At 36.8% G+C, this 26,243-nt stretch overlaps 1 protein-coding gene across 2 annotated transcripts in view; it reads right to left on the bottom strand.

The window, feature by feature from the left end:
* Positions 1-1,804: 1,804 nt before the first annotated feature.
* Positions 1,805-26,243, bottom strand: part of LOC108394645 (amine sulfotransferase-like) — a 37,970-nt gene continuing 13,531 nt past the window's right edge. For both annotated transcript variants that reach the window (XM_017656311.3, XM_017656313.3), the window contains 5 exons: positions 10,574-10,782; positions 6,716-6,842; positions 5,691-5,785; positions 3,735-3,921; positions 1,805-1,935 (listed from right to left, as the gene is read on the bottom strand). In XM_017656311.3, the coding sequence (XP_017511800.3) occupies positions 1,814-1,935; positions 3,735-3,921; positions 5,691-5,785; positions 6,716-6,842; positions 10,574-10,782 (740 nt within the window). In that variant the 3' untranslated portion in view covers positions 1,805-1,813. The remainder of the gene's footprint in view (positions 1,936-3,734; positions 3,922-5,690; positions 5,786-6,715; positions 6,843-10,573; positions 10,783-26,243) is intronic.

The following is a 26,243-nucleotide window of genomic DNA, read 5'->3' as shown; positions in this document are numbered from 1 at the left end:
CTTTCATGTTTTCAGTGGAATGTGGATGAACCAGAGGTAGACTTTAATCAAGTTAAAATGGCAACTCAGACTAAACCAAGTTAAGCACTAATTTGGTATGAAAAGCTAAGGGGAGAGTAAGATTTTCAGCTATGGAGTCAGACAGACGAAGGTTTGAATCATAGTGCTAACACTTACTGCCTATTTGCTCTTCAGAGTTAAGTTTACTGTGCTCTAATTCCTATATGCTCATTTATGAAATATCACCGACCTTATAAGGATTTGTTAATAGTTCTTGCAGAAAATTCACATAAAATTCTAATGCCAATATCTTGTAGACAGAAGGTACCAATATTCATTCTTTTAAGCAAAATATTCCCTTTCCCACTCCTAACCTAAACTTGTTTTAGAAGACATAAGGAGAAAGGAAGGAAAAATGAATGTTTATTTCTAGGCAAAAGTCACCTCCTCCATGCCCCCCGGGGATGTTATGCGTTCTGAAGGGAGGAGGTACTGTGCCAGGAGGAGTCATGGGGACTGAGAAATCCTCTCCCAATGCTGGAGTCAGAGCCCCTTATATTCTTGTTTAAAGAAGCAGTGATGAAAGAAATTATTTGTGTTTCTCAGGAAAGGTGAGCAGAGCTATGAGCATATGGAAATGAAGCAAGTGAGGCAGCCAGCCACCCTAAATTGGGCACCAATCAGCAGAGATGTACACAGAAGCTGGTGGGTGGTGTGGCAGCCTCCACACTAGTTGCAGCCTCAGACGAGCTGCATTGCTCCCCACTCAGCCAGACTTAATGCCAGAAACCCAGACTATAGACGAGCAGCAAACACCACGAGCAGCGATAAAGAGTCAGAAAATTTAACTGATAAAATTTCTTACTTGCAATAACTACAATGTTATAAATATATACATGTATGATAAGGACTAAACGTAGCAAGAAATGAGCTGGCACACATAAGAACCACATGTCTTTACCAAATGATCTGGGGAAAAAAAATGGTGAGTGTGAAGTATTTCTGAATGAGACTGCTCAGTTGATAATGGTTTGGTTTAAATTACCTTTAAAGCAATACTTACAATAATACCAAAAGATTCTTTCTGAGAGTTCATAACTTTATTTTAGAAATTATATGTCCTAATTTTGGAAGAGAAAATCATACTAGGAGAACAAACATGACATTTTACACAACTCAACTTATGTGTCTACAATTATTTAGAACATGATAATGTCCATTTTAATCAGTAAGAAAATGATGGACTATTCAATAAACAGTTTAAGTTACTTTTTTATCTATTAGAAAAATAATTTTTTACAGCATAAGCATATTATCTAGGTCAACCCAACATATGATATGTGACTATATGAAAATATTTGGAGTGGCAACCTTCCTAAGTTAAACATAAAGCCTAGAAGTTAAAATAAAAGTTTCACTCACATGGTTATGTAAATATTAAGCTCTTTAACATGAAAAAAGACAATAAGCAGTGTTTTATAATAGCAAACCTTCCATTACAAGATAGCAAATTGGTTATGTTATGAATTCTTCTTTTACTCAAGAATTGAGGAATTACTTGAAAGTAAAATACAATATTCCATAATTATATGCTAATGCAATAAGGAGAATACTTTTTACATCAGAAATTGATGAACCCACGAAATGGAAAACAGGTCGCATATGCCAAATTATGTAGAATTACTCTATTACTATTTATTAATCATTAAGGTTTTCAATTGTGATCCAATATTAGTCAAAGATATTAGAGTGTATTATTAAATGTTTCTTTCTGAACATGTTTTCTTAAAACATTTGGGCTGAGTTTAGGATTCTATTCTTCATTTATATCCCAGATGAACTTCAAGGGAAAATCTTTCATCTCCTTTTGGAAAATCTTGTCAAACCTTTCATTCTGGGCTACAGTCATGTGATTTTTCCAATCTCCAATGGTACCTGGGAGTAGATATAAACCAACTGCTTCAGTGATGTGACTGGGCTGGGGGTGCTGGTGTGGGAACTTAGCTTTGGGAGAAACACATTTTTCTCACTTTTATTTTTCTCTTCCCTCTAAGTTCCCAGTTCCTCCTCCCCATGGCTGTGACTTCACTCTCTCACTTTATGGAAAGCTGGCAAACAAACTTATCATTACAATTACACTATAATTTGTCCTCTTTCTAAGATGTCAGCCACGTGGAAAAAAAGAAAATCACTGCAATTTAATCACTCTTTTATTCCACAATAGCATCGCTTACTGTTTTTTAAAACGTATTATAATAATCCCATATCAAATATCACTGAATTAATATTTCCTGATGAGGACATGGATGTTCTAAAAGATGTGAAATTATAGCCAAATATCATAGAGTGTATAAAAGCAGGGCTGAAATTACTCCATATTTACTCAATTTAGGTATGACACAGCCTCGTACTCAGCATACAGACATTTAGAATTGTGGTGACAAATAGAAGCTGAGAGAAGGAGAGGAAGAGAAGAAACACTGACCTCTAAAGAACACTGAATGGAATGAAAATGAAAATATGTAATGAACTAAAAATGGAAAGAAATCTTAATGCAGGAATAGTCATAACAATAGAAACGACTTTGAAGAAGCTAACTTCAGTGAGCAAAGTGCATGTGAATCTATCTTCACAGTAAACATGTTGGGAATATGCTCCAATTCTACAAAGAAATTTTGCTCACTCTGATTTTCCTTATTTACCAATTCAGCCTCTCTTGTTCAAGTTTGTTAAAGACATAGGTGCACAGAAAGTTTTCTTTTTTCAAGAAAATACGAATCTAAGTAGAGCAATAATGACAAATGACAATGGTCTTAGTATCTACAACACAACAGTCTGTGCTGGGGTAAAGGGAAAGGCCCTTGAGATAGGCTCTCTGCTACCACTGCTTCAATTTCTTAAGAGAAGGGGGAAGATGTACCTAAGAGATGAAGGGATACAAAAGAAACTTTTAGAAAAAGTCAATGTTTATTGCTTGACATAGAGGCATAGAACTCTATAATTAAATAAAAATCTTTATCTGTAATTCTGTATTACACAATCTACTCATCCTCAGTTAAAAGGTGATAAGGTCTTATTTGGAAAGATTGTAAAATAATTCAATATGTTCAATAGTATCAGTTGTATAATGATTTAATTCAATTATAAATATCACTCACCATTAGGCCAGATAAATGAGATATTTCTCTAAGTTATGATATGAGATTCTGATTTGATATAAGATACATAATACATACATAATAGTACATAATAGTCACTTCTCACGGCAGAGAATAGCAAATGTGTTCTTTTAATTCACACCAGGAGGATGTTCAGAAAAATTGTGAAAATGTAAAAGCAGCCAGTGAGGCCCAACAGACACGTCATTAACTCATCATTGTAACGTGGCCATATTAATGAAGGGAAACCATCTAACACTGAATGAACATCCATTTTGTTGCAGGTTCTGTGCTAGGCATTGGTAGATTTGTAGGGGACATGTAAAGACCTTGTGATTGTAGGTTACTCCTCAGTAGGTCCACTTTCAGGGACCAAATAATATAGTCTCATAAAGAGCATGGAACAGAAAACACAAAGAAATCAACTGTGTGGAGGAGGGAATGGGACAAGGAGTGCTCCATTATGGGAAATGCTGGCAAGAGGTCCAGAAGAAATATTCTGGTTCAAAATAATAAAAATGCTGAACTTTGGATGATTTACATCACAAAACAAAAAAATTTCATGCTGAACTTCACCTTTGCGAAGGAAATGGCCATCTGTTCTTCTCAAATCATGTCGTCTCTTTAGTACGTTTTCATAATTTGCACGTGGGTCAGACTTCATGTTTTCAAACATGGCCTGACTCACAACAGCATCCATGTCTTCCTTACTCAATTCTTTCCCCAGAAATTTACAGACTTTTAATGTAGAACTTCTCAGATCCTGAAGTAAAGCAGAGACTGATACATTAGGCAAATTATAACAAAGAATACTTGAGCAAATGCCACAATGAAACAACAACATGGAAAGAAAAATGTAATTTGTTATGTTGGTTATAAATTTGAAATTACACAATGGGAAGGTAGTTCATTTATTCTTTCTTGGTAAATTAGTTTTTCCTTTGTCAAGAGTTTTACTCCTGATTTTGGTGTACTTCAAGAGCACTCACATTTCGTTTTATCTGTGCTCAACAGAAAACCTCATGAGCAGCTACTATTTATCAGACACGGCCCTGTTTGACAGTGCAATTGACCAGAGGGATAGCAATGGAATCAGAGCTTGCATTGAGTATATCAACACATGGGAGAGAGTCAGTGTGCAACAGATTTCAGAGAAAATTTCAGGGAGCAAGAAAAATATGTCATAAGTCTTAAATGGAAACAGAGTTTTCCTGGGGAGGCAATGTTGGAAATACATAATCTAGACTAAAGGGTCAAGATATACAATACTGTGGTTGCATGGAACTTGTGAGGTGTCAGTTCACAGAAAAGTTAGATATTCAGATTCCCTGCAGGTAGCTGGGAATAGGCCAGGGATGAGAAGGTCAGAAGTGTCTGGAGGCACTGAGGAAGCCCTACTGGGAGGAGGGATGCAAACCCATCCAGATACTTGAATCTCTCTTGGTAGCTGTTATAGACTCAACAGGAGAATCTAGGATTCTATCATGACTTAGGGGTAGATTTTGACCAAAGCTGGCCATGAACATTCAGCTGGTGCAGCCATTAGTTGTTGCCTGCATTTCTGCTCATCCTCATCTTTCCTGCTAAAAGATCCCTTCTGGTATCCTGGCAGCAGTTCCAGGACAGGTCTTGTTTGAGCTGAGATCCTAATGACAGTACCACTCCCCTTTACACAGATAAGTCTAGAGAGGTGACTGATGCACTTTTGGCATTGAAACACAAAGACACAGTCAAATAGAAACTTCTGAGATTGATTTTCCTCCTAGGGTGAAACTGAGAACAGAGCAAGGGAAAAAGTCCTTAATGTTCCTGTTCCTTCTATTTTCACTGTGGGTGCTGTCTATCCTGTCCTCACAGGACATGAGATTGGCACAATGACAACCATCTTCCAAATATGAGAGGAGGATCAATGCCACACCAAATACGATAAAAAAAGGAAATAGAAAATTCTTGGAACATTTATGACATCCTTTAGCTGACATAACCAGCCTCATGATAGCCTGACTCTAGATTTCAGTCAACAAACAGTGGATATCCTTATGCTTCAACCACTTGTAATTGACTCTTATTAGGAGCTGCACTTTTCTTAAAGAAACACAGACATTTCATTTTAAATTGTCCTATCAGGCTTACTCAGCAGAAGGCTCACAAGATTATATTTCACAACAAATATATCCCAGTGTGATAAACTAAATCCAGAATGTCAAAAGGATGAATAATGTATAACATAGAAAGTATAAACTTGACTGAGAAAGAACTATTCTGGTTCAAAATAATCAAGCATTTGAAGCCCTGCATATACCCACAAACCCCTCACACACATATGTTTATTAAAAGAAAATTTAAATCCATACTGTAAATGAAAACCTAGCAAATAGAATATGGAGATGACATGGAAAAAGTCTCTGTAACACTGCATCTTGGATCTCTAACTCAATATTGTCTTCGAGAATTCCAGATATGAAATCATCAGTTCATTAGGTCAGGCAGGGTTACAATGTAGGTTAAAATAGAGCTATAATCTCTTCTCACCTTTATCATGTTCTCATACATTATGAACTGAATATTGAAGTGACTTTTGTGCTCGCACCAACCTCTGATATGGTCAAACCAAAGACTTCCCAGTACTGTGGGAAGATAGAGAAGGAATTAGATAAATGTGTTGGAGAGGTTAAGAAATAAGCTATAGCCTTCTTATGAGGTGCAGTAACAATATATACTTAACAAAAAAACTTATAATGTTTAGTAACAATAATAGAAGGGAAAGAAACACTGTTGCTAGATGGCAGTTTGTTCTCTGTCACATGATTAACAGGTGAATCACCCGTGTGCCACCAGGAAAATATCGTGTGCATTTAAGGATAAGTAGTTTTTTTTCTTACAAACATGTTTTAAATAAATAGAAAAGCATTTAAAAGTTGGATTAATAAGGGAAAAAAAATCAACAGTCATAGGAACAAATTCCCTCTGATCCACTCCTCCCACTGACCCCAAAGGCACATAGAGCTGCTCCACTCAGTGGACCATGTGCACTCCCTGAGGAGTTCCTTCAGCTCTGGACAGGATGCAGAACCTAAACTTACTTCTCCTGTGCCAGAACATCATCTCTATCACAGCAGGCCTTTCTCCTGGTCTACCAGCCACACTGACTCCCCAGAACACAATGCAGAACAGAACTTTCTCCCATAGAAGCCTCTGGATGTTGCCACACGCACTATATACTATGTACTGCGAAAGCCCCAAACCTACTGTGATCTACACTGAGCTCCCTTTTCGGCTGAACTAGAACAGAAACCTCTGAGTTCCAAATCTGTTCACACTCCTATCATGATCAAATATAAATATTTACTTATAGCATGACTTTGTAATCTTAACAATATGCAGAGTTTGTGTGACAGTGAGTAGAATTTGTATTCAAGATAACCCCACCAATGGCTTGATAAATGGCACACTGAACCCACTCTATTCCATTTCACCAATACTCCTCTGCCAGATTCACTAAACTGAAAAACTTCCCACAGGTCTGAACTTATGGCTAGGTTTATAAGGTCAGTTACCTTTTCCTTCTAAAAAGAGTTCCATAAATTCCTCCATATTGGCTGATGGTTTCAGTACACTCAGCATTTTTGAAAAATGAAAAAATGAGCACATAACATCTTTAGGATTCCTGTATAAATAAATAATCTGCAGGAAAAAGAGGGAATCATTGTTACTGTTCCTTTCATTCCATCATAATTTCCCCTGAAGGCACTTCAATTGTATGGGACCAATTAATGTGAGTATCCACAACTTCCCAACCATGTCGTGTATGTGCTCAGTTGTCATCTTTGTATTCAACTTCCTCATTCCCTCAATGTCTCTCCCTCCCTGCTTGGCCTGGACTATCAATAGCTCTTCAAGACCCATCTCAGGATTCACCTCTTCTTAACTTCCCAGGTGGAGAGAGCAACATCGTTCTCCCCTGCAATAAATAGCTAATGCAGATGTAAGTGCTTCATAAACTATAAAATTCTATGAGAACTGGAACACCTTACTAACACATTTCAATACAAAAATAGAACTCAAAGTGTGTTATTCTTACCCTTCAGTGTACACTTAACATCTTCTGTACTGACAGAGGAAATGCAACTGCTTGGCACACACAGGTTACTTATTCGTCAAGTATTTTTTACATGAAAGGAATAGAGGGTTCACTTAAAACATTGTTTATGATAATCAACTAGAAGAAATAATTCCTTAACAACAATAAGCAAGCTAATCTTACAGGAATACAAAATATCATTTATATCTTCCCAGTCCATGTTTAAGGGCCTTATTCTCTGTGTGTACAGAACATTCAGCATCACTCTATAATCCCCAGACCTTGCATCTCTGTTGAGAATTGACATGTGTATCTGTTGTTTCTCTTCTTGGCGAACATCCAGTTCAGGTAAAGAGAAGGTTTTAGCCACCTTTCCCCTCCCTGTGCAGTGCCTGGTGACAAAGATTCATGACAGGAGATGAATTGATGGATTCTCAGTATTTCTATGCTCGTCTTGTCCCTAAGTGACCCACACTGCCAAGGAAGGAGAGTCTTGTAGCCATGGCACTTGTTTGAAATCAACAAAGTGTTTGATTATATCAAACAAATATCAATGATGACTGATATTTCTGTAAATAAATGAATGGCACTTTTGCAAAGGATAATAGGTGAAGCAAAGAATTCATTTTCAGCCCCTTGTTATGATTCCTCATGTCTCTAACTATGGTTTGTGAATTACTTCTTGTCATATGTCTGTTGTTTATTTAAAGTGACAGTGTAATCACAGCATAAGAGTTCCTGCCTCTTTAGGTAGACAATCATGCAAGTTATCAGTATATACATTTTATTTAAAGCTGTGGTGTTATGTAATATGAACTAAGTAATAAGTGCAGAGGGAGAGATGGAGAAGGCCAGGTCAGATACTTCCAGGATCAGCACTTAGAGGTTAAACAGATAAGGAAAAGCCAGAAGGAGGAAGGAAAAGTATCTCAGATGCACACTGTACCATTAGAGAAAACCCTAAATAATGCAGGGGCTGATTTTTCTGAATAAGCAAAACCAAACCAAACAAAACAAAACACAAAGACCTAACATTAGAGTCAACAAGTTAGGTTAACTCATTATCTAAATGTTTTCAAATTGTTAAAGGTTTCCTACATTTCTACTTTTACTTGATAAAATAGGAAAAGAAAACATGTAAAGAAGGGGAAAACAATCAACTATGTTAGATGCCATGGATAGACCATATAAGATGATAGGAAATTGAGTCCTTGGTTTATAAAATGTAAGAAATATGTGATATTGACTTTGAGGCATGAATGAAAGTTAGAGGCCAAAGTCAATTTTTGTCAGATTAGCTCAAAGAACAGAAAAGCAGCAGCTAAAAATTGATATGGAAGAAGCAGAGTTCTGTCTCTTTCAAAAATGTGTAAAATGACAACATGATTCTGTGCCAAAGAGTATGATCAGGAAAGAAGGAGAAATTGATGATGAGTTGAAAAGAAGGAAATTATTACTCATGCCAAATCTGAGGATAGAACAAGTTTCCCAAAGGGGCTATTCTGTTATTTTGGACCAATTAATTCTCCATTGTAGGCTCTTCCGGTGTGCAATGTTGCCTATTTAATAGCATTCCTGGTCTCATCTCACAACAAACCAGCAGTACCAGCACAACCCCAGCCAAAACGCCTCCAGACAGTTCCAAATATCCAATGGAGACAAAATCACCCCATTTGATGCACACTGGGGATGACAAAAACAGACTCTGACCACAGAGAGGCTGATTTCTAATAGGAAGGAACAGATACAGTGTACACACTGCACTTTTTCTTTTAAGAAGGGCACTGAGGGGACACCAGTGAGGGTAACATTTTGAAAAGTAGGTCATTAACTCTCTGGAGGCTTGGAGCAGAATGTTGTTGAGGTTTCCAAAGAAGAAAGAAAATATATATTCATTTTGTAAACCAAGAAAGTGAAACATTTAAAGTAATAGAATTTGAGAACTTTGGCCAGATTAAAGGCCAGGCACAACTTTGAAATATTTATATTTTATCCTAGTCACTCAGATCTCTGAACAAGTTAGGAATGCATTCCAGTTGTGTTGTAAGAGTTAGGGTTTCCCAGCTGATAATAACAGAGACAAAAGGAGCAAGTGGCTTTAGAAAGAAGGGAGCAGAGTACTAAAATACAGTGAGGAAGTAGGGCTCTCTTCGCCAGAAGACTGGAGGGGATGGATCCTGAATGATGCTGACACAGGCTGGGATGGGAATGCCAGCAAGGAACAGGCAGACTAGGAGGCAGCATTCTGAACAAGGGGCTTGAAGTCATGATTTAATTAGTGCAATTACGGGTGAGTCCTTCCTTCAAGTCCACTACTTGAGGGCCACTGTTTTCAGCATTGCGAACTCAGCCTTGAACAAACCTGTACTTTCTCATGGTTTCACACTCATGTCAAAAAAAAGATAATAAGCTAATATATATATATATATATATATATTCATATTTAATTCAGAAAGCAATGAGCACCATAAATAAATAGTTTATAAGAGGGTTAGAAGGGGAGCTGAGGTCAGTGGAGGAAAGATCACTGGTGTTGGGAATTTCACACTGAGGTTGGTGGGATTGGGAATGGAAGGAGGCCAGGGCAGGGCCTGGGGGCAAACTTGAAGAAGGAACTTTGTGCATTTGTTGCACCCTGAAAGTGAGGTCCTCCCTGGACTTTGGGCACTGGTGCCTTGTTGGCCTCTCCTTGTGTGACCCTGCCAGAAGACAATTCACATGAACTTTGAAATTATTCTGTGAGTGATGGGAGCAAAAGTGAGAGCAAGGAAAGTAGCCAAGACCTAAAATTTTCAATACATGGAGATGATTGATCCAGGAAAGATCAACGAGAGGGAGAAAGAATCACTCTATAGAGAAGACTGATTTGTTTTGAAGATCCTTTGATTTTTCATGAAGGTTGAGCTTTGATAGGTAATGGGAAATAAATCGGGAATGTCTAGGGAAGCAGAGAAGGCCCTAGAGGGAAAGGAAAAGAAATTTCTGGTATTTATGTGTATACTTATTGATAGAGATAATTTAAAATTAGAGACAAATATCATATATGTATTATATATGCTATTATAATATATTCTTTAATGTAAAATATATAAATGTATATATTTATACATTTATAAAGTATGCTTTACTTTTAAATAACCTGTATTATTATATAATGAGAAAAGGACAAGGTGAAAATAAAATTAAATGTTATAAATAAGAATGCAAATGCTAATGAAAATTACAGTATGCAAAATAGCACATTAGATAACAATTAGATGCATGTAGTATCAGTGTAATGGAAAATGAAGTAATGAAAAGAACAATCTTTGAGCAGGCATCATCTCTTTCCTACTTTGGCTTTTTGTTTCTTCAGCCCTCTGGGAGCCAAGTAGTACGGAATGTGGCTACAGAACAGACGAGGAGAAGGGCTTCTGTCAAGGTCACTTGGGTCGGGACTGTATTCAAGATGGCGGACTCGATAAACTGTGTCCACATTTGCAGTTCTTTTGCGATACTCTTCACAATAAATCAGGCTTAGTAAGTGCTGAGCCCACACGGTTCCTGTAAAAGAAATAATTTTGCTTTCAACTTCAAGAAGTGCTCAAAATATTCAAAACTATAGCATCAGTTTTTAAATCATGTACATTCTGTTATTCAACAAGGGATAATGATAGTGTTGTCTGCATAGATTCTTTTACATATGTAAAGGCAGTAAAGATAAAAGACAATACAGATTGCCTTTGTTTTCCGTTTAAGGAGTTGATCCATTCAAAACTCCAGGGGCATTTGTCCACAAATGCATTCTTTGACTCATACTCTGTGCTTTCTCTTCTTCATATGGTATCTTTACATTACGTCTATGCCTACCTTCATATTTTCTTCCTCACTTCCACTCCCTCACTTTCTCACTTGTTCTAATTAAGTACAGATTTTTAAAAATCCCTCCAAAGAAGTAACTTTTAATTTTTGTAACCTTCCGCTGTTTTCTCACTTTGCCCATGATCTCTACTTAGTAAATGGTCCTCATTACAAATACCTCAAGCAGAATCTGTGACGCCCACATAGACACAAAGGGAAAGATGCTGCCTGAAGTTGGACCCTGGTTTTCAGTGGGATCCGTGAAACTCTTAGGATGACTCTTACAGGTAATTCCAATTAAGGTGAACATTTGTGACCAAATAGTTGGGTGTAATTGCCTGTGTTCATTTCCTTCCATTTCTTCACCAGCTACATACATGGGACTAGTGAGATTTAAAATACACCCCCTAAGAAGGTCTGCTTCTGGTATTTCCTAGCCAGTGTTTTGAGACACACTTAGAGCACCAGAACATCCTAAGTCCCTGTCAGGATAGCGATCTGAGTTCTGAAATTAGTAAACGTGCTGACCCCTCATCAATTCCCATGCTAGCCTTTCTTCCCAAAGGCTTCCAATTCCACCCAGGGATTGGAATTTGTGACCTATGACCACTTGTGCCTACCTATTAACACAGCAGAAGCTAAAACTCAATGTTATGGAGCTCTGAATGATTTTCTTACATAAATCTTCCTCTACAGATAAAAGATACTGCTCCTGGAGGAGGTGTCACAGCTTTAGGAAGACAGGTGGGATACCAATCATGACTTGATATCAAATGTTTCCAGAGATTCAAGAATATGAAGACTTCAGCAAGGTGTCCTAAAGTCAAAATAGGCTGCACTTCTTCTCTGTCTCCTCCTCTTCTTTCTCCCTCTTCTGCTGGGTCTGTCCCTCTCACTTTCCCAGCCTGTCCTTCTCTTTATACCTTTTTTCCACTTTTGCCCTTTTCATGATTGAGGTGTTGTATTATATTACATTTTCTGCAGTTCATGCCATATTGCCATCATGATTCATCTCAGACACTGCCTTATCAGATGCTTCACCTGTAATTTCTGCACTGGACATTTGGCTGAGAAGCTCTTCCCAACTCCAGGTCACAATGATTTTTATAACAGAAATAGCTACACTTCCCTAAGAAAAATAGATATATTGCTTATCCTTAATATTAATGTCATAGAAACAGCTATAATTCACACTTGGATTAGTTGATAGATATCCAGTTGCATTTCCTCCACATAGTAAGGCAGCTTTCCTAACGCTAAGAACCCCTCCTTTTTTCATTAATAGTTGAGCCATGCTTAAATTTATATAGAGTCTCTCATACATGGGGACTTGTGTCTCCAGTCTTTCTTTTACTTTTTATTAAGGTGTCATTGATATACAATCTTATGAAGGTTTCATATGAGCAACATTGTGGTTAATACATTCCCCCCTATCACCAAGTCCCCACCGTACACCCCATTACAGTCACTGTCCACCAGCATAGTAAGATGCTGTAGAGTCACTACTTGTCTTCTCTGTGCTATACTGCCTTCCCCGTGCTCCCCCTACATTATGTGTGCTAATCATAAGATCCTTAATCCCCTTCTCCCTCCCTTATCACCCACCCTCCTGACCTTCTTCTCTTTGGCAAGTGCTAGTACCTTCCAGGAGTCTGAGTCTGCTGCTGTTTTTTTCCCTTCAGTTTTTGCTTTGTTATATGCTACAAATGAGTGAAATCATTTGGTACTTGTCTTTCTCTGCCCAACCTATTCCACTAAGCATAATACCCTCTATCTCCATCCATATTGTTATAAATGGTAGGATTTGTTTTCTTCTCATAGCTGAGTAATATTCCATTGTGCATATGTACCAGATCTTTATCCATTCATCTACCAGTGGACACTTAGGTTGCTTGCATATCTTGACTATTGTAAATAGTGCTGTGATAAACATAGGGACGCATATGTCTTTTTGAATCAGGGATCTTGCTTGATTCCTAGGAGTAGAATTTCTAGGAAATTTCTAGTAAATTCCTAGGAGTAGAATTTCTGGGTCAAATGATATTTCTATTTTCATTTTTTTGAGGGACCCCCATACTGCTTTCCACAAAGGTTGAACTAGTTTACATTCCCACCAGCAGTGTAGGAGGGTTCCTTTTGCTCTGCATCCTCGCCAGCACTTGTTGTTGCTTGTCTTTTGGATGTTGGCCAACCTAACTGGTGTGAGGTGACATTTCATTGTGGTTTTAATTTGCATTTCTCTGATGATTAGCAATGTGGAGCATCTTTTCATGTGCCTGATGGCCATCTGAATTTCTTCTTTGGAGAAGTGTCTGTTCAGATTCTATGCCCATTTATTAACTGTGTTATTTACTTTTAGGTTATTAAGGCTTGTGAGTTCTTTATATATTTTGCATGTCAACCCCTTATCAGATATGTCATTTACGAATATAATCTCCCATATGGTAGGATGCCTTTTTGTTCTGTTGATAGTGTCCTTTGCTATATGGAAGCTTTTTAGCTTGATGTAGTCCTGTTTGTTCATTTTTGCTTTTGTTTCCCTTACCTAAGGAAATGTGTTCAGGAAAAAGTTTCTCATATATATTCAAGAGATTTTTGCCTACGTTTTCTTCTAAGAGTTTTATGTTTCAGGAATTATATTCAGGTCTTTTATCAATTTCGAGTTTACTTTTGTGTATGGAGTTAGAGAGTAATCTAGTTTCACTTTTACATCTAGCTGTCCAGTTTGCCAACATCAGTTTTTGAAAAGGCTGTCATTTATCCATTGTATATCCATGGCACCTTTATTACATTCATTGGCCATATATGTATGGGTTTGTATCTGGATACTCTATTCTATTCCATTGATCTATGGGTCTGTTCTTGTGCCAGTTACCAAATCGTCTTGATTACAGTGACTTTGCAGTAGAGCTTGAAGTTGGGAAGTGAAATTCCCCCAGCTTTATTCTTCCTTCCCCTGATGGCTTGGCTGTTTAGGGTCTTTTGTGGTTGCTTCCATATGAATTTTAGAACTATTTTTTTCTAGTTCATTGACAAATGCTCTCAGTATTTTGATAGGGATTGTATTGAATCTGTAGATTCTTTAAGGCAGGATGGCAATAGACAATATTAATTCTTCCTATCCATGAGCATGGGATGTATTTCCATTTCTTGGTTTCTCCTTTAATTTCTTTCAAGAGCATCTTGTAATTTTCATGGTATAGGTGTTTCATCTCCTTGTTTAGGTTTATTCCTAGGTATTTTATTCTTTTTGATGCAATTGTAAATGGAATTGTCCTGATTTCTCTTTCTGCTAGTGCATCATTAGTATATATTAATGCAACACATTTCTGTGTATTAATTTTATGTCCTACAGCATTGCTGAATTCAGTTTTTAGTTCTAGTACTTTTGGAGTGGATTCTTTAGGGTTTTTTATGAACAATATCATGTCATTGTGACAGTTTAACTTGTTCCATGACATCTGGATGCCTTTTATTTCTTTGTGGTATCTGATTGCCATGGCTAGGACCTCCAGAACTATGTTGAATAAAAGTGGAGACAGTCGTCATCCTTGTCTTGCTTCTGATTTAGAGGAAAAGCTTTCAGCTTTTCACTGTTAAGTATGATGTTGGCTGCGGATTTGTCTTGTATGGTCTTTATTATTTTGAGGTACTTGCCCTCTATACCCATTTTGTTGAGAGTTTTTATCATGAATGGATATTGAATTTTGTCAAATGCTTTTTCAACGTCTATGGAGATGATCATGTGATTTTTGTCCTCTTTTTGTTGATGTAGTGGATGATGTTGATGGATTTTTGAATAATGTACCATCATTGCAACCCTGAATAAATCCCATTTGATTATGATGGATAATCTTTCTGATGTATTTTTGAATTAGGTTTGCTAATATTTTGTTGAGGATTTTTGCATCTGTCATCAGGGATATTGGTCTGTAATTTTATTTTTTTGTGGTGTCTTTGTTTGATTTTGGTATTAGAGTGATGCCAGCTTCAAAGAATGAGTTTGGAAGTATTCCCTGTTCTTCCACTTTTTGAAAAACTTTAAGAATGGGCATTAAGTCTTCTCTAAAAGTCTGAAAAAATTCAGCAATGTAGCCATCTGGTTTGGGAGTTTTATGTCTCCCATCTTTTTTGTCCCTGTGACCTATTTTGTTCTTGGGTAAATGCTACGCTGGTTTCCTAAGTGTGTGTCCTTGTAAAAAATTAAAAAATCATAAATATTCAAATATGTGGTATATTACAATGTGATTAATATACTGTGGGGAGAAAATAAATTAGCAAAGAGATCTATAAGTTTTTTGAGTGAGGCTGATTATTTAAATTTGACCATCCAGAATGACTTCACTTAGAATGCAAAATTTAAACAAGTACCCAAAGGTGAGAAAAAATGTAACCTTTGCAAATATCTTGGGAAGTGCATTACAGGAAGAAGAACCATTCAGTTCAAAAAGCCTGAGGTAGGAATGTCCCTGTTATATTTGAATAAGAGCAAGAAAACCAGTGTTTCTTTGCTAAAATACTTTAAATGTTTTTAAAAAATTATTAAGGTATTAACACTAGCCCTTCTAAAACTCTTCCAAATATTAGAAGATGAGGGAACATTGTCAAACTCATTTTACAAAGCCAACATCACATGATAATAAAATCACACACAAGGACACTACAAGAAAAGAAAATTACAGGCCATTATTCTTGATGATCATTGGTGCCAAGATATGCAATAAGAAATTAGCTAAAAGAATTCAATAATACACTGAAGCCATCATACATCATAATCAACTGGCATTTATTTAAGTGAGGCAAGAATGCAACATCATCCACAAACCAATCAATGTGATACACCACATTAACCAAATGAATATTTAAAACCATAATATCAGCTCAATAGATGCAGAGAAACCATTTGAGAAGGAAATACACCCATGAATATATGGTCAATTAATTTATGACAAAGGAACCAAGCTAATACAGAGGAAGAAGATAGCCTCTTCAGTGAGTGATGTTAGGAAAACTGTATATCCATATGCAAGAGAATGAAACTGTACCACTATCAAATACCATACACAGAAATAAATCCTAAATGGATTAAAGATATGAATGTAAAATCTGAAACCACAAAACTCTTAAAGGAAAACATAGGCAGTAAACTCCTTGATGTTTTGCTTGCAATAATTTTTTGCATAAGACACCAAAACAAATGCAACAAAAGCAAAAATAAGAAACTATATACATCAAACTAAATAATGTCTGTTCAACAAAGGAACCCATCAACAAAATGTAAAGGCAAATTGGTGATTGGGAGAAAATCCTTGCAAATAATATACCTTATAAGGGTTAATGTCCAAAATAGGCAAAGAACTCAGTAGTGAGAAAATACATCCATCCAGATAAAAAAACAACAGTAGTGGATCTGTATTGACTTTGGTGTACATATACATTTGCAATTATAGGTGCATACTTATTTGTTTATTTATATGTATAAATACATATACACAGAGAAAGATATGTTTCTGACCACAGTGCAATAACAAACAAAACACCACAGTGCGCAGACTAGAAAGCTTATAAGTAACAGAAGTCTGTTTGTCACTGCTCTGGAGACTAGAAATTTAAGAGCATGGTGCCAGCAGATTCAGTGTCTGGGGAAAGCTCTCTTCACAGTTCATAGCTCTGGTCTTATTGATGGGTGCTTACATGGAGGATGGAGATAAGCATCTCCTAGAGCTTCTGTTTTGGACATTCTATCCTCATGACCTAACCATCTATCAAAGATACTACTCCCAACACCATCACCTTTAAGGGATAAAATTACAACACGTGAATTTTGGAGAGCCAGAACCATTCAGACCATAGGAAAGAAGAAAAAATATATATGTACATATAACTCATCCTCCTTTTCTCCTAAGAAACAAATGATATGGTAACTGGAATTCCTTCCCAGTGTCTCTGTATAAATCCCTTGATAGTCATTAAGGTAACCTAATGTTTACATGGGAAATTTTTGGCCAAAATAGTTCAACTGCTTATTCCACACCTCAGAGGTCCATAAGAGATTAACCTGAATCTACACACACACCCTATGTAATGCTGCTTGCCAGTCACAAAAGGACTCTCAACATTTAGTTGATGAGAGGGAAATGTGCCTTCAATGGAACTGGAAGGTTGTCATAAAATTGAGTCCCTGCTGCTGACCCATAAAGTGCTGACTTGGCTTCAATTTAAGAGGATGTCCAGTGGAGCACATAGGACAGTTAGGGTTCCCTTAGATCTGCACTGCACACTAACTGGTTCCTAACAGTAAGCGGATGTAGCAAAAATACTTAAAAAATATGCAGATCCTTTTTTATCCTTCTGTGAACTCTCTAAATTATTACTATAATCTTCCTTTTTTGGAAGCTACAACACTTACAAAGAGCAGAACACTTTCTTATTAAGAATTTATGTTTTAACTTGTGTTCTAACATTACTTAAAATATTTCTGATCTTCCAAGTGCTGATTGTCTTCTAATATTTAGATACAACATATTTATATAGCAAGGAGTCACCATTAGATCAGCCCATTCGAGGCCATCAGAAAACCTTGGCATTGGAAATAGGCCTAGTGTTGTGAGCTATGCAATCAACTGAATGAATGAAAATGGAAGAAGCAGCCAGAATGTGTCCTCTGAAAATATAAAAGCTGGGTTACCTAAGAGGGAAACTCAGTACAGAAAGGGAAACAAAAATCAGAAATCAGTCATATTGTGACATCAGAGGGAAAAGGCTGAGGGAGGATGGTTAGTGGATTAATGAGCCGTGCCTTGAGGCACAACAATGGGAGTAAAGTGGCAAAGAAGCCCCTTAAGTTTTCCCTATGCAAATCACTACTTAAGACTTTGCTTTAATAATACAGGCCTTTCTATGACCAAGAGACACATTTAAAATCTTTGGTATATATACTTTCTTTTCTTTTTAAAAACAGTATAGAGAAAATATTAAAGATGGTGGCATGAGAGGTAAGACAAGAGGCTTCCTTCTAAAACCACATATAATACAAAAATATAATTAATACAACTAATCTGGAGAGAGCAGCAGGAAAGAAGACTGCACCAGACTGCATACACCTGGAGAAAAGAGCATAATTCATGGAACAGGGAACTGTACCAAAGCTGTGGCATGGTGGGACACAAGTCCTTCCCCCACCCCAGCTCACTGGTGGGAGGAAGAGAAATGCAGCAGAGAGGGAGTGGAGGCCTGGGACTGCTGAATACCTACCTTCTGGGATCTGCTCTGGGAGCACAAACCTACATTTCATGGTGCTTGCATGATACTTTCATGATTATGGGATTGGAAAGCTAAGAAAGGCAGAATTCCCAGAGAGACTGAGATTCCAGCTGCTTGTGGAAAGCAGGGATCCATATTATCCAGCTGCTCTGGGACAAAAGCTTATACCTGTGTGCTCAGGTCGCTGGTTCACAGAGGAGACAGGCATAGCAGCTGGGAAGTAGGAAACCACTCTTTCCTACCCCCAGGCACCAATACCACTCCCCTGCAACCTCAAACATTGCTTCAGGGTCTGAGCACCTCCAGAGAGTAGAGCTTCTGCACACTACAGGGTGCCATATACAAATATGAAATGCCAAAGGAACTTAGTACAGAGTAAAATTAATATAACCCCTGAGAAAGATGACATGGACCTCATGACTCTTCCTGAAAGGGAGTTCAAAATAAAAATCATCAACATGCTAATGGAGGTACAGAAAGATATTCAAGAACTCAGGAATGAATTCCAGTCAGAGATCCAATCATTGAAGAGCACAATGGAGGGTATTAAAATCAGATTGAATACAGTGGAGGAGATGGTAAATGAAATAGGAACAAAGAAGCTGAGGCACAGAGAGATAAAAAGATCTCTAATAAAAAAAGAATATTGAGAGAACTGTGTGACCAATCCAAATGGAACAATATTTGCATTATAGGAATACCAGAAGAAGAAGAGAGAGGGAAAGGGATAGAAAGTGTCTTTGAGGAGGTAATTGCTGAAAACTTCCCTAATCTGTAGAAGGAGATAGTCTCTCAGGTTCCTTGTGTTGGGTGTCTCCACTGATCTCCCAACACAAGGGACCAAAGGAAGACAACACCAAGACATATAGTAATTGAAATGGCAAAAATCAAGGATAAGGACAGACTGCTAAAAGCATCCAGAGATAGAAATAAGATCACATACAAAGGAAAGCCCATCAGGCTAACATCAGTCTTCTCAGCAGAAACCTTAAAGGCCAGAAGGGAGTAGCATGATGTATTTAATGCAATGAAGCAGAAGGACTTAGAACCAAGATTACTTTATCTGGGAACATTATCATTTAAATATGAAGGAGGGATTAAACAATTTCCAGATAAGCAAAAGCTGAAAGAATTTACCTCCCACAAGCCATCTCTACAGTCTATTTTCAAGGGACTGCTATAGATGGAAGTGTTCCTAAAGTTTAATAGCTGTCACCAGAGGTAATAAAATCACAGTAAAGAAAGTAGAACAGGTAATTACTAAGCAAATGCAAAATTAAATTAACTATCCCCAAAGTCAACCAAGGGTACAGAATATGATACCTAACGTACAAAGAATGGAGAAGAAAGAAAAATGAGGAGAAAAAGAAAAGAACCCTTACATTGTGTTTGCAATAGCATATAGTGACTTAAGTTAGACTCTTAGATAATAAGGAATTTAACCTTGAACCTTTGTTAACCACGAATCTAAAGTCTGCAATGGCAGTAAGTACATACCTATCAATAATCACCCTAAATGTAAATAGACTGAATGCATCAATCAAAAACATAGTCACTGACTGGATTAAAAAAAAAGACCCATCTACATGCTACCTACAAGAGACTCACTCTAAACCCAAAGACATACACAGACTAAAAGTGAAGGGATGGAAAAAGATATTTCATGCAAACAATAGGGAGAAAAAAGCAGGAGTTGCAGTACTAGTATCAGACAAAATAGACTTCCAAACAAAGAAAGTCACAAGAGACAAAGAAGGACATTGCATAATAATAAAGGGGTCAAACCATCAAAAATATATAACCATTAACCATTATAAATATCTATGTTCCCAACACAGGAGCACCTACATATGTGAAACAAATACTAACAGAATTAAAAAGGGAAATAGAATGCAATGCATTCATTCTAGGAGACGTCAACACTCCACTCACTCTGAGGAACAGATGAATGACACAGAAAATAAGTAAGGACAGAGAGGCACTCAACAACATTTTAGAACAGATGGACCTAATAGACATCTACAGAACTCTACATCCAAAAGCAGCAGAATACACATTCTTCTCAAGTGCACATGGAACATTTTCAACAATAGATCATATACTCGTCCCCAAAAAGAGCCTCAGTAAATTCAAAAAGATTGAAATTGTACCAAACAGTTTCTCAGACCACAAAGGAATGAAACTAGAAATAAATTACACAAAGAAAATTTAAAATCCCACAAACACATGGAAGCTTAAAAACATGCTCCTATATAACCAATGGACCAATGACCAAATAAAAACAGAGATCAAGCAATATATATGGAGACAAATGACAACAATAATTCAACATGGTAAAATCTGTGGGATGCAGCCAAGGCCATGCTAGGAGGAAAGTATATTGCAATACAGACCTACCTCAGGAAAGAATAACTATCTCATATAAGCAGTCTAAATTCACAGTTAATGAAACTAGAAAAAGAAGAATAAATGAGGCCCAAAGTCAGTAGAAGGAGGGACATAATAAAGATCAGAGAAGGAATAAATAAAATTGAGAAGAATAAAACAATAGAAAAAATCAGTGAAACCAAGAGCTGGTTCTTTGAGAAAATAAGCCAAATAGATAAGCCCCTAGCCAGACTTATTAAGAGAAAAAGAGAATCAACACACATCAACAGAATCAGAAATGAGAAAGGAAACATCACGAAGGACCCCACATAAATACAAAGAATTATTAGAGAATACTATGAAAACCTATATGCTAAGAGGCTGGAAAACCTAGAAGAAATGGACAACTTCCTAGAAAAATACTTCAATGAAAACAAGAGCTGGTACTTTGAGAAAATAAACAAAACAGATAAATCCCTAGCCAGACTTTTCAAGAAAAAAGAGAGTCTACACACAAACAGAATCAAAAATGAGAAAGGAAAAATCACTACAGACACCATAGAAATACAAAGAATTATTAGAGAATACTATGAAAAATTATATGCTAACAAACTGTATAACCTAGAAGAAATGGACAACTTTTTAGAAATACAACCTTCCAAGGCTGACCAAGGAAGACACAAAAAATCTAAACAGACCAATTACTAACAAAAAATCGAACTGGTAATAAAAAAACTACCTAAGGACAAAACTCCTGGACCAGATAGCTTCACCACTCAACTTTATCAAACATTTAGTGAAGATTTGATACCCATTCTCCTTAAAGTTTTCCAAAGAGTAGAAGAAGAAGGTGTACTTCCAAACTCATTCTATGAGGCCAGCATCACTCTAATACCAAAACCAGGCAAAGATACCACAAAAACAGAAAATTACAGACCAATATGCCTGATGAACATAGATGCCAAAATACTCAACAAAATATTAGCAGACCAAATTCAAAAAAACATAAAAAAGATAATCCATCATGACCAAGTGGGATTTATTCCAGGGATGCAAGGATGGTACAACATTCAAAAATCCATCAACATCATCCACCACATCAACAAAAAGGACAAAAACTATATGATCATCTCCATAGATGCTGAAAAAGCATTTGACAAAATTTAACATCCATTCATGATAAAAACTCAACAAAATGGGTATAGAGGGCAAGTACCTCAACATAATAAAGGTCATATATGACAAACCCACAGTGAACATCATACTTAACAGTGAGAAGCTGAAAGCTTTTCCTTTAAGATTGGGAACAAGACAAGGATTACCACTTTCCCCAGGTCTACTCAAAATAGTACTGGAGGTCCTAACCATGGCAATCAGACAACACAAAGAAATAAAAGGCATCCAGATTGGCAAGGAAGAAGTTAATCTGTCCATTTGCAGATGACATAAAAGTGTACATAAAAAACCCTAAAGACTGCATGCCAAAACTACTAGATCTAATATCTGAATTCAGCAATGTTGTGGGATACAAAATTAATACACAGAAATCTGTGGCATTCCTATACACTAACAATGAACTAGCAGAGAGAGAAATCAGGAAAAGAATTCCATTCACAGTTGCATCAAAAAGAATAAAATATCTAAGAATAAACCTAACCAAGGAAGTGAAAGACCTATAGCCTGAAAACTACAAGACACCCTTAAGAAAAATTAAAGGAGATATCAATAAATCATGGCCATGCTCATGGATAAGAATTAATATTGTCAAAATGGCCATACTGCCTAAAGCAATCTATATATTCAATTCAATTCCTATCAAAATACCAAAAACATTTTTCAACAAAGTGGAACCAATAGTTCCAAAATTCATATGGGACCACAAAAGACCTTAAATAGCTGAAGCAATTATGAGAAGGAAGAATAAAGATGGGTGCACTATGCTCCCCAACTCGAAGCTCTACTCCAAAGCCACAGTAGTCAAGACAATTTGGTACTGGTCAACAGACCCATAGAACAATGGAACAGACTAGAGAGCCCTGATATAAACCCAACCATATATGGTCAATTAATGTACGATAAAGGAGCCATTGATATAGAATGGGGGAAATGACAGCCTCTTCAACAGCTGGTGTTGGCAAAACTGGACAGCTACATGCAACAGAATGAAACTGGATTATTGTTTAACGCCATACACAAAAGTAAACTCGAAATGGATTAAAGACCTGAATGTAAGTCATGAAACCATAAAACTCTTAGAAAACATCTCCTGAATATAAGCATGAGCAACTTCTTCCTGAACGCATCTCCTCGAGTAAGGGAAACAAAAGCAAAAATGAAATCATGGGACTATATCAAACTAAAAAAGTTTCTGCATGGAAAAGGACACCATCAACAGAACAAAAAGACATCCTACAGTATGGGAGAATATATTTGTAAATGACATATCTTACAAGGGGTTAACATCCAAAATATATAAAGAACTTACATGCCTCAACACCCAAAAAGCAAATATCCCGATTAACAAATAGGGAGAGGATCTGAAGAGACAGTTCTCCAAAGAAGAAATTCAGATGGCCGACAGACACATGAAAAGATGCTCCACATCACTAATCATCAGATAAATGCAAATTAAAACCACAATGAGATATCACCTCACACCAGTAAGGATGGCCAGCATCGAAAAGACTAAAAACAACAAATGCTGGTGAGGATGTGGAGAAAGGGGAACCCTCCTACACTGCTGGTGGGAAGGTAAGCTAGTTCAACCATTGTGGAAAGCAATATGGAGGTTCCTCAAAAAAACTAAAAATAGAAATACCATTTGACCCGGGAATCCCCCTCCTTGGAATTTACCCAAAGAATACAACTTCTCAGATTCAAAAAGAAATATGCACCCCTATGTTTATCGCAACACTATTTACAATAGCCAAGATATGGAAGCAACCTAAATGTCCATCAGTAGATGAATGGATAAAGAAGAGGTGGTACATATACACAATAGAATACTATTTGGCCATAAGAAAGAAACAAATCCTACCATTTACAACAACATGGATGGAGCTGGAGGACATTATGCTCAGTGAAATAAGTCAGGTGGAGAAAGACAAACGCTGAATAATTCCCCTCATTTGTGGAGTATAACAATGAAACAAAACTGAAGGAACAAATTAGCAGCAGACTCACAGACTCCAAGAATGAACTAGTGGTTACCAAAGGGGAGGGGTGTGGGAGAGCAGGTGGGGATGGAGGGAGAAGGGGATTGAGGGATATTATGTTTAGTACACATGGTGTAGGGGGTCAAGGGGAGAACAGTGTAGCACAAAGAAAGCACATAGTGGATGTGTGGCATCTTGTTGCACTGATGGACAGTGACTGCTTTGGGGTATGGGTAGGGTCTTGATAATATAGGTAAATGTAGTAACCACATTGTTCTTTCATGTGAAACCTTTGTAAGAGTGTATATCAATCATACCTTAATAAAAATATTTAAAAAATCAGTATAATTCCCATTGGTTACAACTCACTACATAATCTGTACAACCCATAGGTTTTTAAAAACATATTCACAGGGTTGTACAATCATTAGCACAATCTAATTTTAGAATATTTCCCACCCACCAATTGCTTTGCAAATATTTCCGTAGCTATTCGCAGTCAATGAACATTTTTTATATTTTTTTATGATAACTCATCAGAATTCCTCTTCTAACCCTCAGCCCCAAGCCACCACTATTGACTTTCTATCTATAAATTCACACATCTGGAGTTTTTGCATAAATGGAATCATAAAATACGTGACCTTTTTTGTCTGGCATCTTTCACTTTATACACTATGTTCAAGGTTCATCCAAGTTTTAACATTTATCAGTACTCCATTCCTTTTTATGACGAAATAATATTCTATTTTACAGCTATACCACTTTGCTTGTCATTTCTTCAGTTCATAGATATTTGTCTTTGGTCTACATTTCTGCTCTTATGAATAATGCTGATATGAATATTCATGTATGATTTTTGGTGTAGGCATAATGTGTTCTTTCTTTGGGGCAAGAAGGAGTAGAATTTATGGGTAATATGGTAACTCTATGTATTAATATTTGAGCATCTGCCAAACCAGTTTATAGAATAGCTGTACCATTTTATAATCCCATCAGCAATATATGAGAGTTCTAATTTTTCCATGTCCTTGCCAACAATTGTTACTGTTATTTTTGGTTGTCACCATCCTAGTGAGTGTGAAGGGGTATCTCATTAGAGTTCCTTACCAGATATATGATTTGCAAATATTTTCTCTCATTTTGTGGGTTGTCTTTTCACTTTTTAAAATTTTCAATTGACATATTGCTGTAAACAATCTTCTGTTGTTTTCAAATATAAAACACAGTGGTTCAACAGTTACCCATGTTGTTAAATCCTCACCCCTTCTAGTGCTGTTACTTTCCGTCAACATAGAAAAATGCTACAGAATCAGTGAATATACTTTCCATGGTGTACTAGTATACCCATAACAACTTATATAATATGAGTGAGAATTTTCATACCTCTTTATCCCCCTCAGCCTCCCCATCCACCTATCGCAGCCACTCTCTCATGGTAACCACCTTCAGTGTCTATGAGTCTACTCCTGTTTTGTTCATTTTGTTTTGATTTATTTTTATATTCTAAACTTCAGTGAAATCATATGGTATTTGTCTGTCTCCACCTGGATTATTTCACTGAGCATAATGCTTTCTAGATCCATCCTTGTAGTTGCAAATGGCAGAATTTCTTTAATTTTTCTGCCTGAAAAATATTCCATTCTATATATTTACTACATCTGCTTTAGCCATTCTTCTACAGATGGACACTTAGATTGCTTCCATATCTTTGCTATTGTAAATAATGTGGCAATAAACACAGGGGTGCACATATCTTTTCAAATCAGAGGTTTTGTTCCCTTCAGGTAAATTCCTAGAAGTAGAATTACTGGGTCAATCATATTTCTGTTTTTAGTTTTCTGACATACCTCCATAATGCTTTCCAAAGCAGTTGTACCAATTTACATTCCCACCAGCAGTGTGGAGAGTTCCCATATCTCCACATTCAAGCCAACATTTGTTATTTTTTGTCTTTTGGTTAGTGGCTATTTTAACTGGTCTGAGGTGATATCTCTTTGTGGTTTTGGTTTGCATTTCCCTGATAATTAGCAATGTGGAGCATCTTTTCATGTCCCTGTTGGCAATCATAATTTCTTCTTTGGTTGTCTGTTCAAGTCCTCTGCCCACTTCAAATCAGGTTATTTCTTTATTGGTGTTGAGGCGTATTAGCTCTTTATGTATTTTGGATGTTAACCCCTTATTGGATAATTAATTAATTAATATATTCTCCCATACTGTAGGTAGCCTTTTTGTTCTGTGGTTGTATCATTCCCTGTACAGAAACTTTTTACTTTGATGTAGTTTCATGTGTTCATTTTTTATTATGTTTCCCTTGCTGAAGAAGATGCATCCAGGAAAATATTGCTCATACTTATGTTCAGAGAGTTGTACCTAAGT

This window comes from Manis javanica, chromosome 13, assembly GCF_040802235.1.
Source record: "Manis javanica isolate MJ-LG chromosome 13, MJ_LKY, whole genome shotgun sequence".
Classification (NCBI taxonomy): Eukaryota; Metazoa; Chordata; class Mammalia; order Pholidota; family Manidae; genus Manis; species Manis javanica.
The sequence above is the reverse complement of the archived record's forward strand: the minus strand, read 5'-3'. Positions and strand labels throughout refer to the sequence as shown.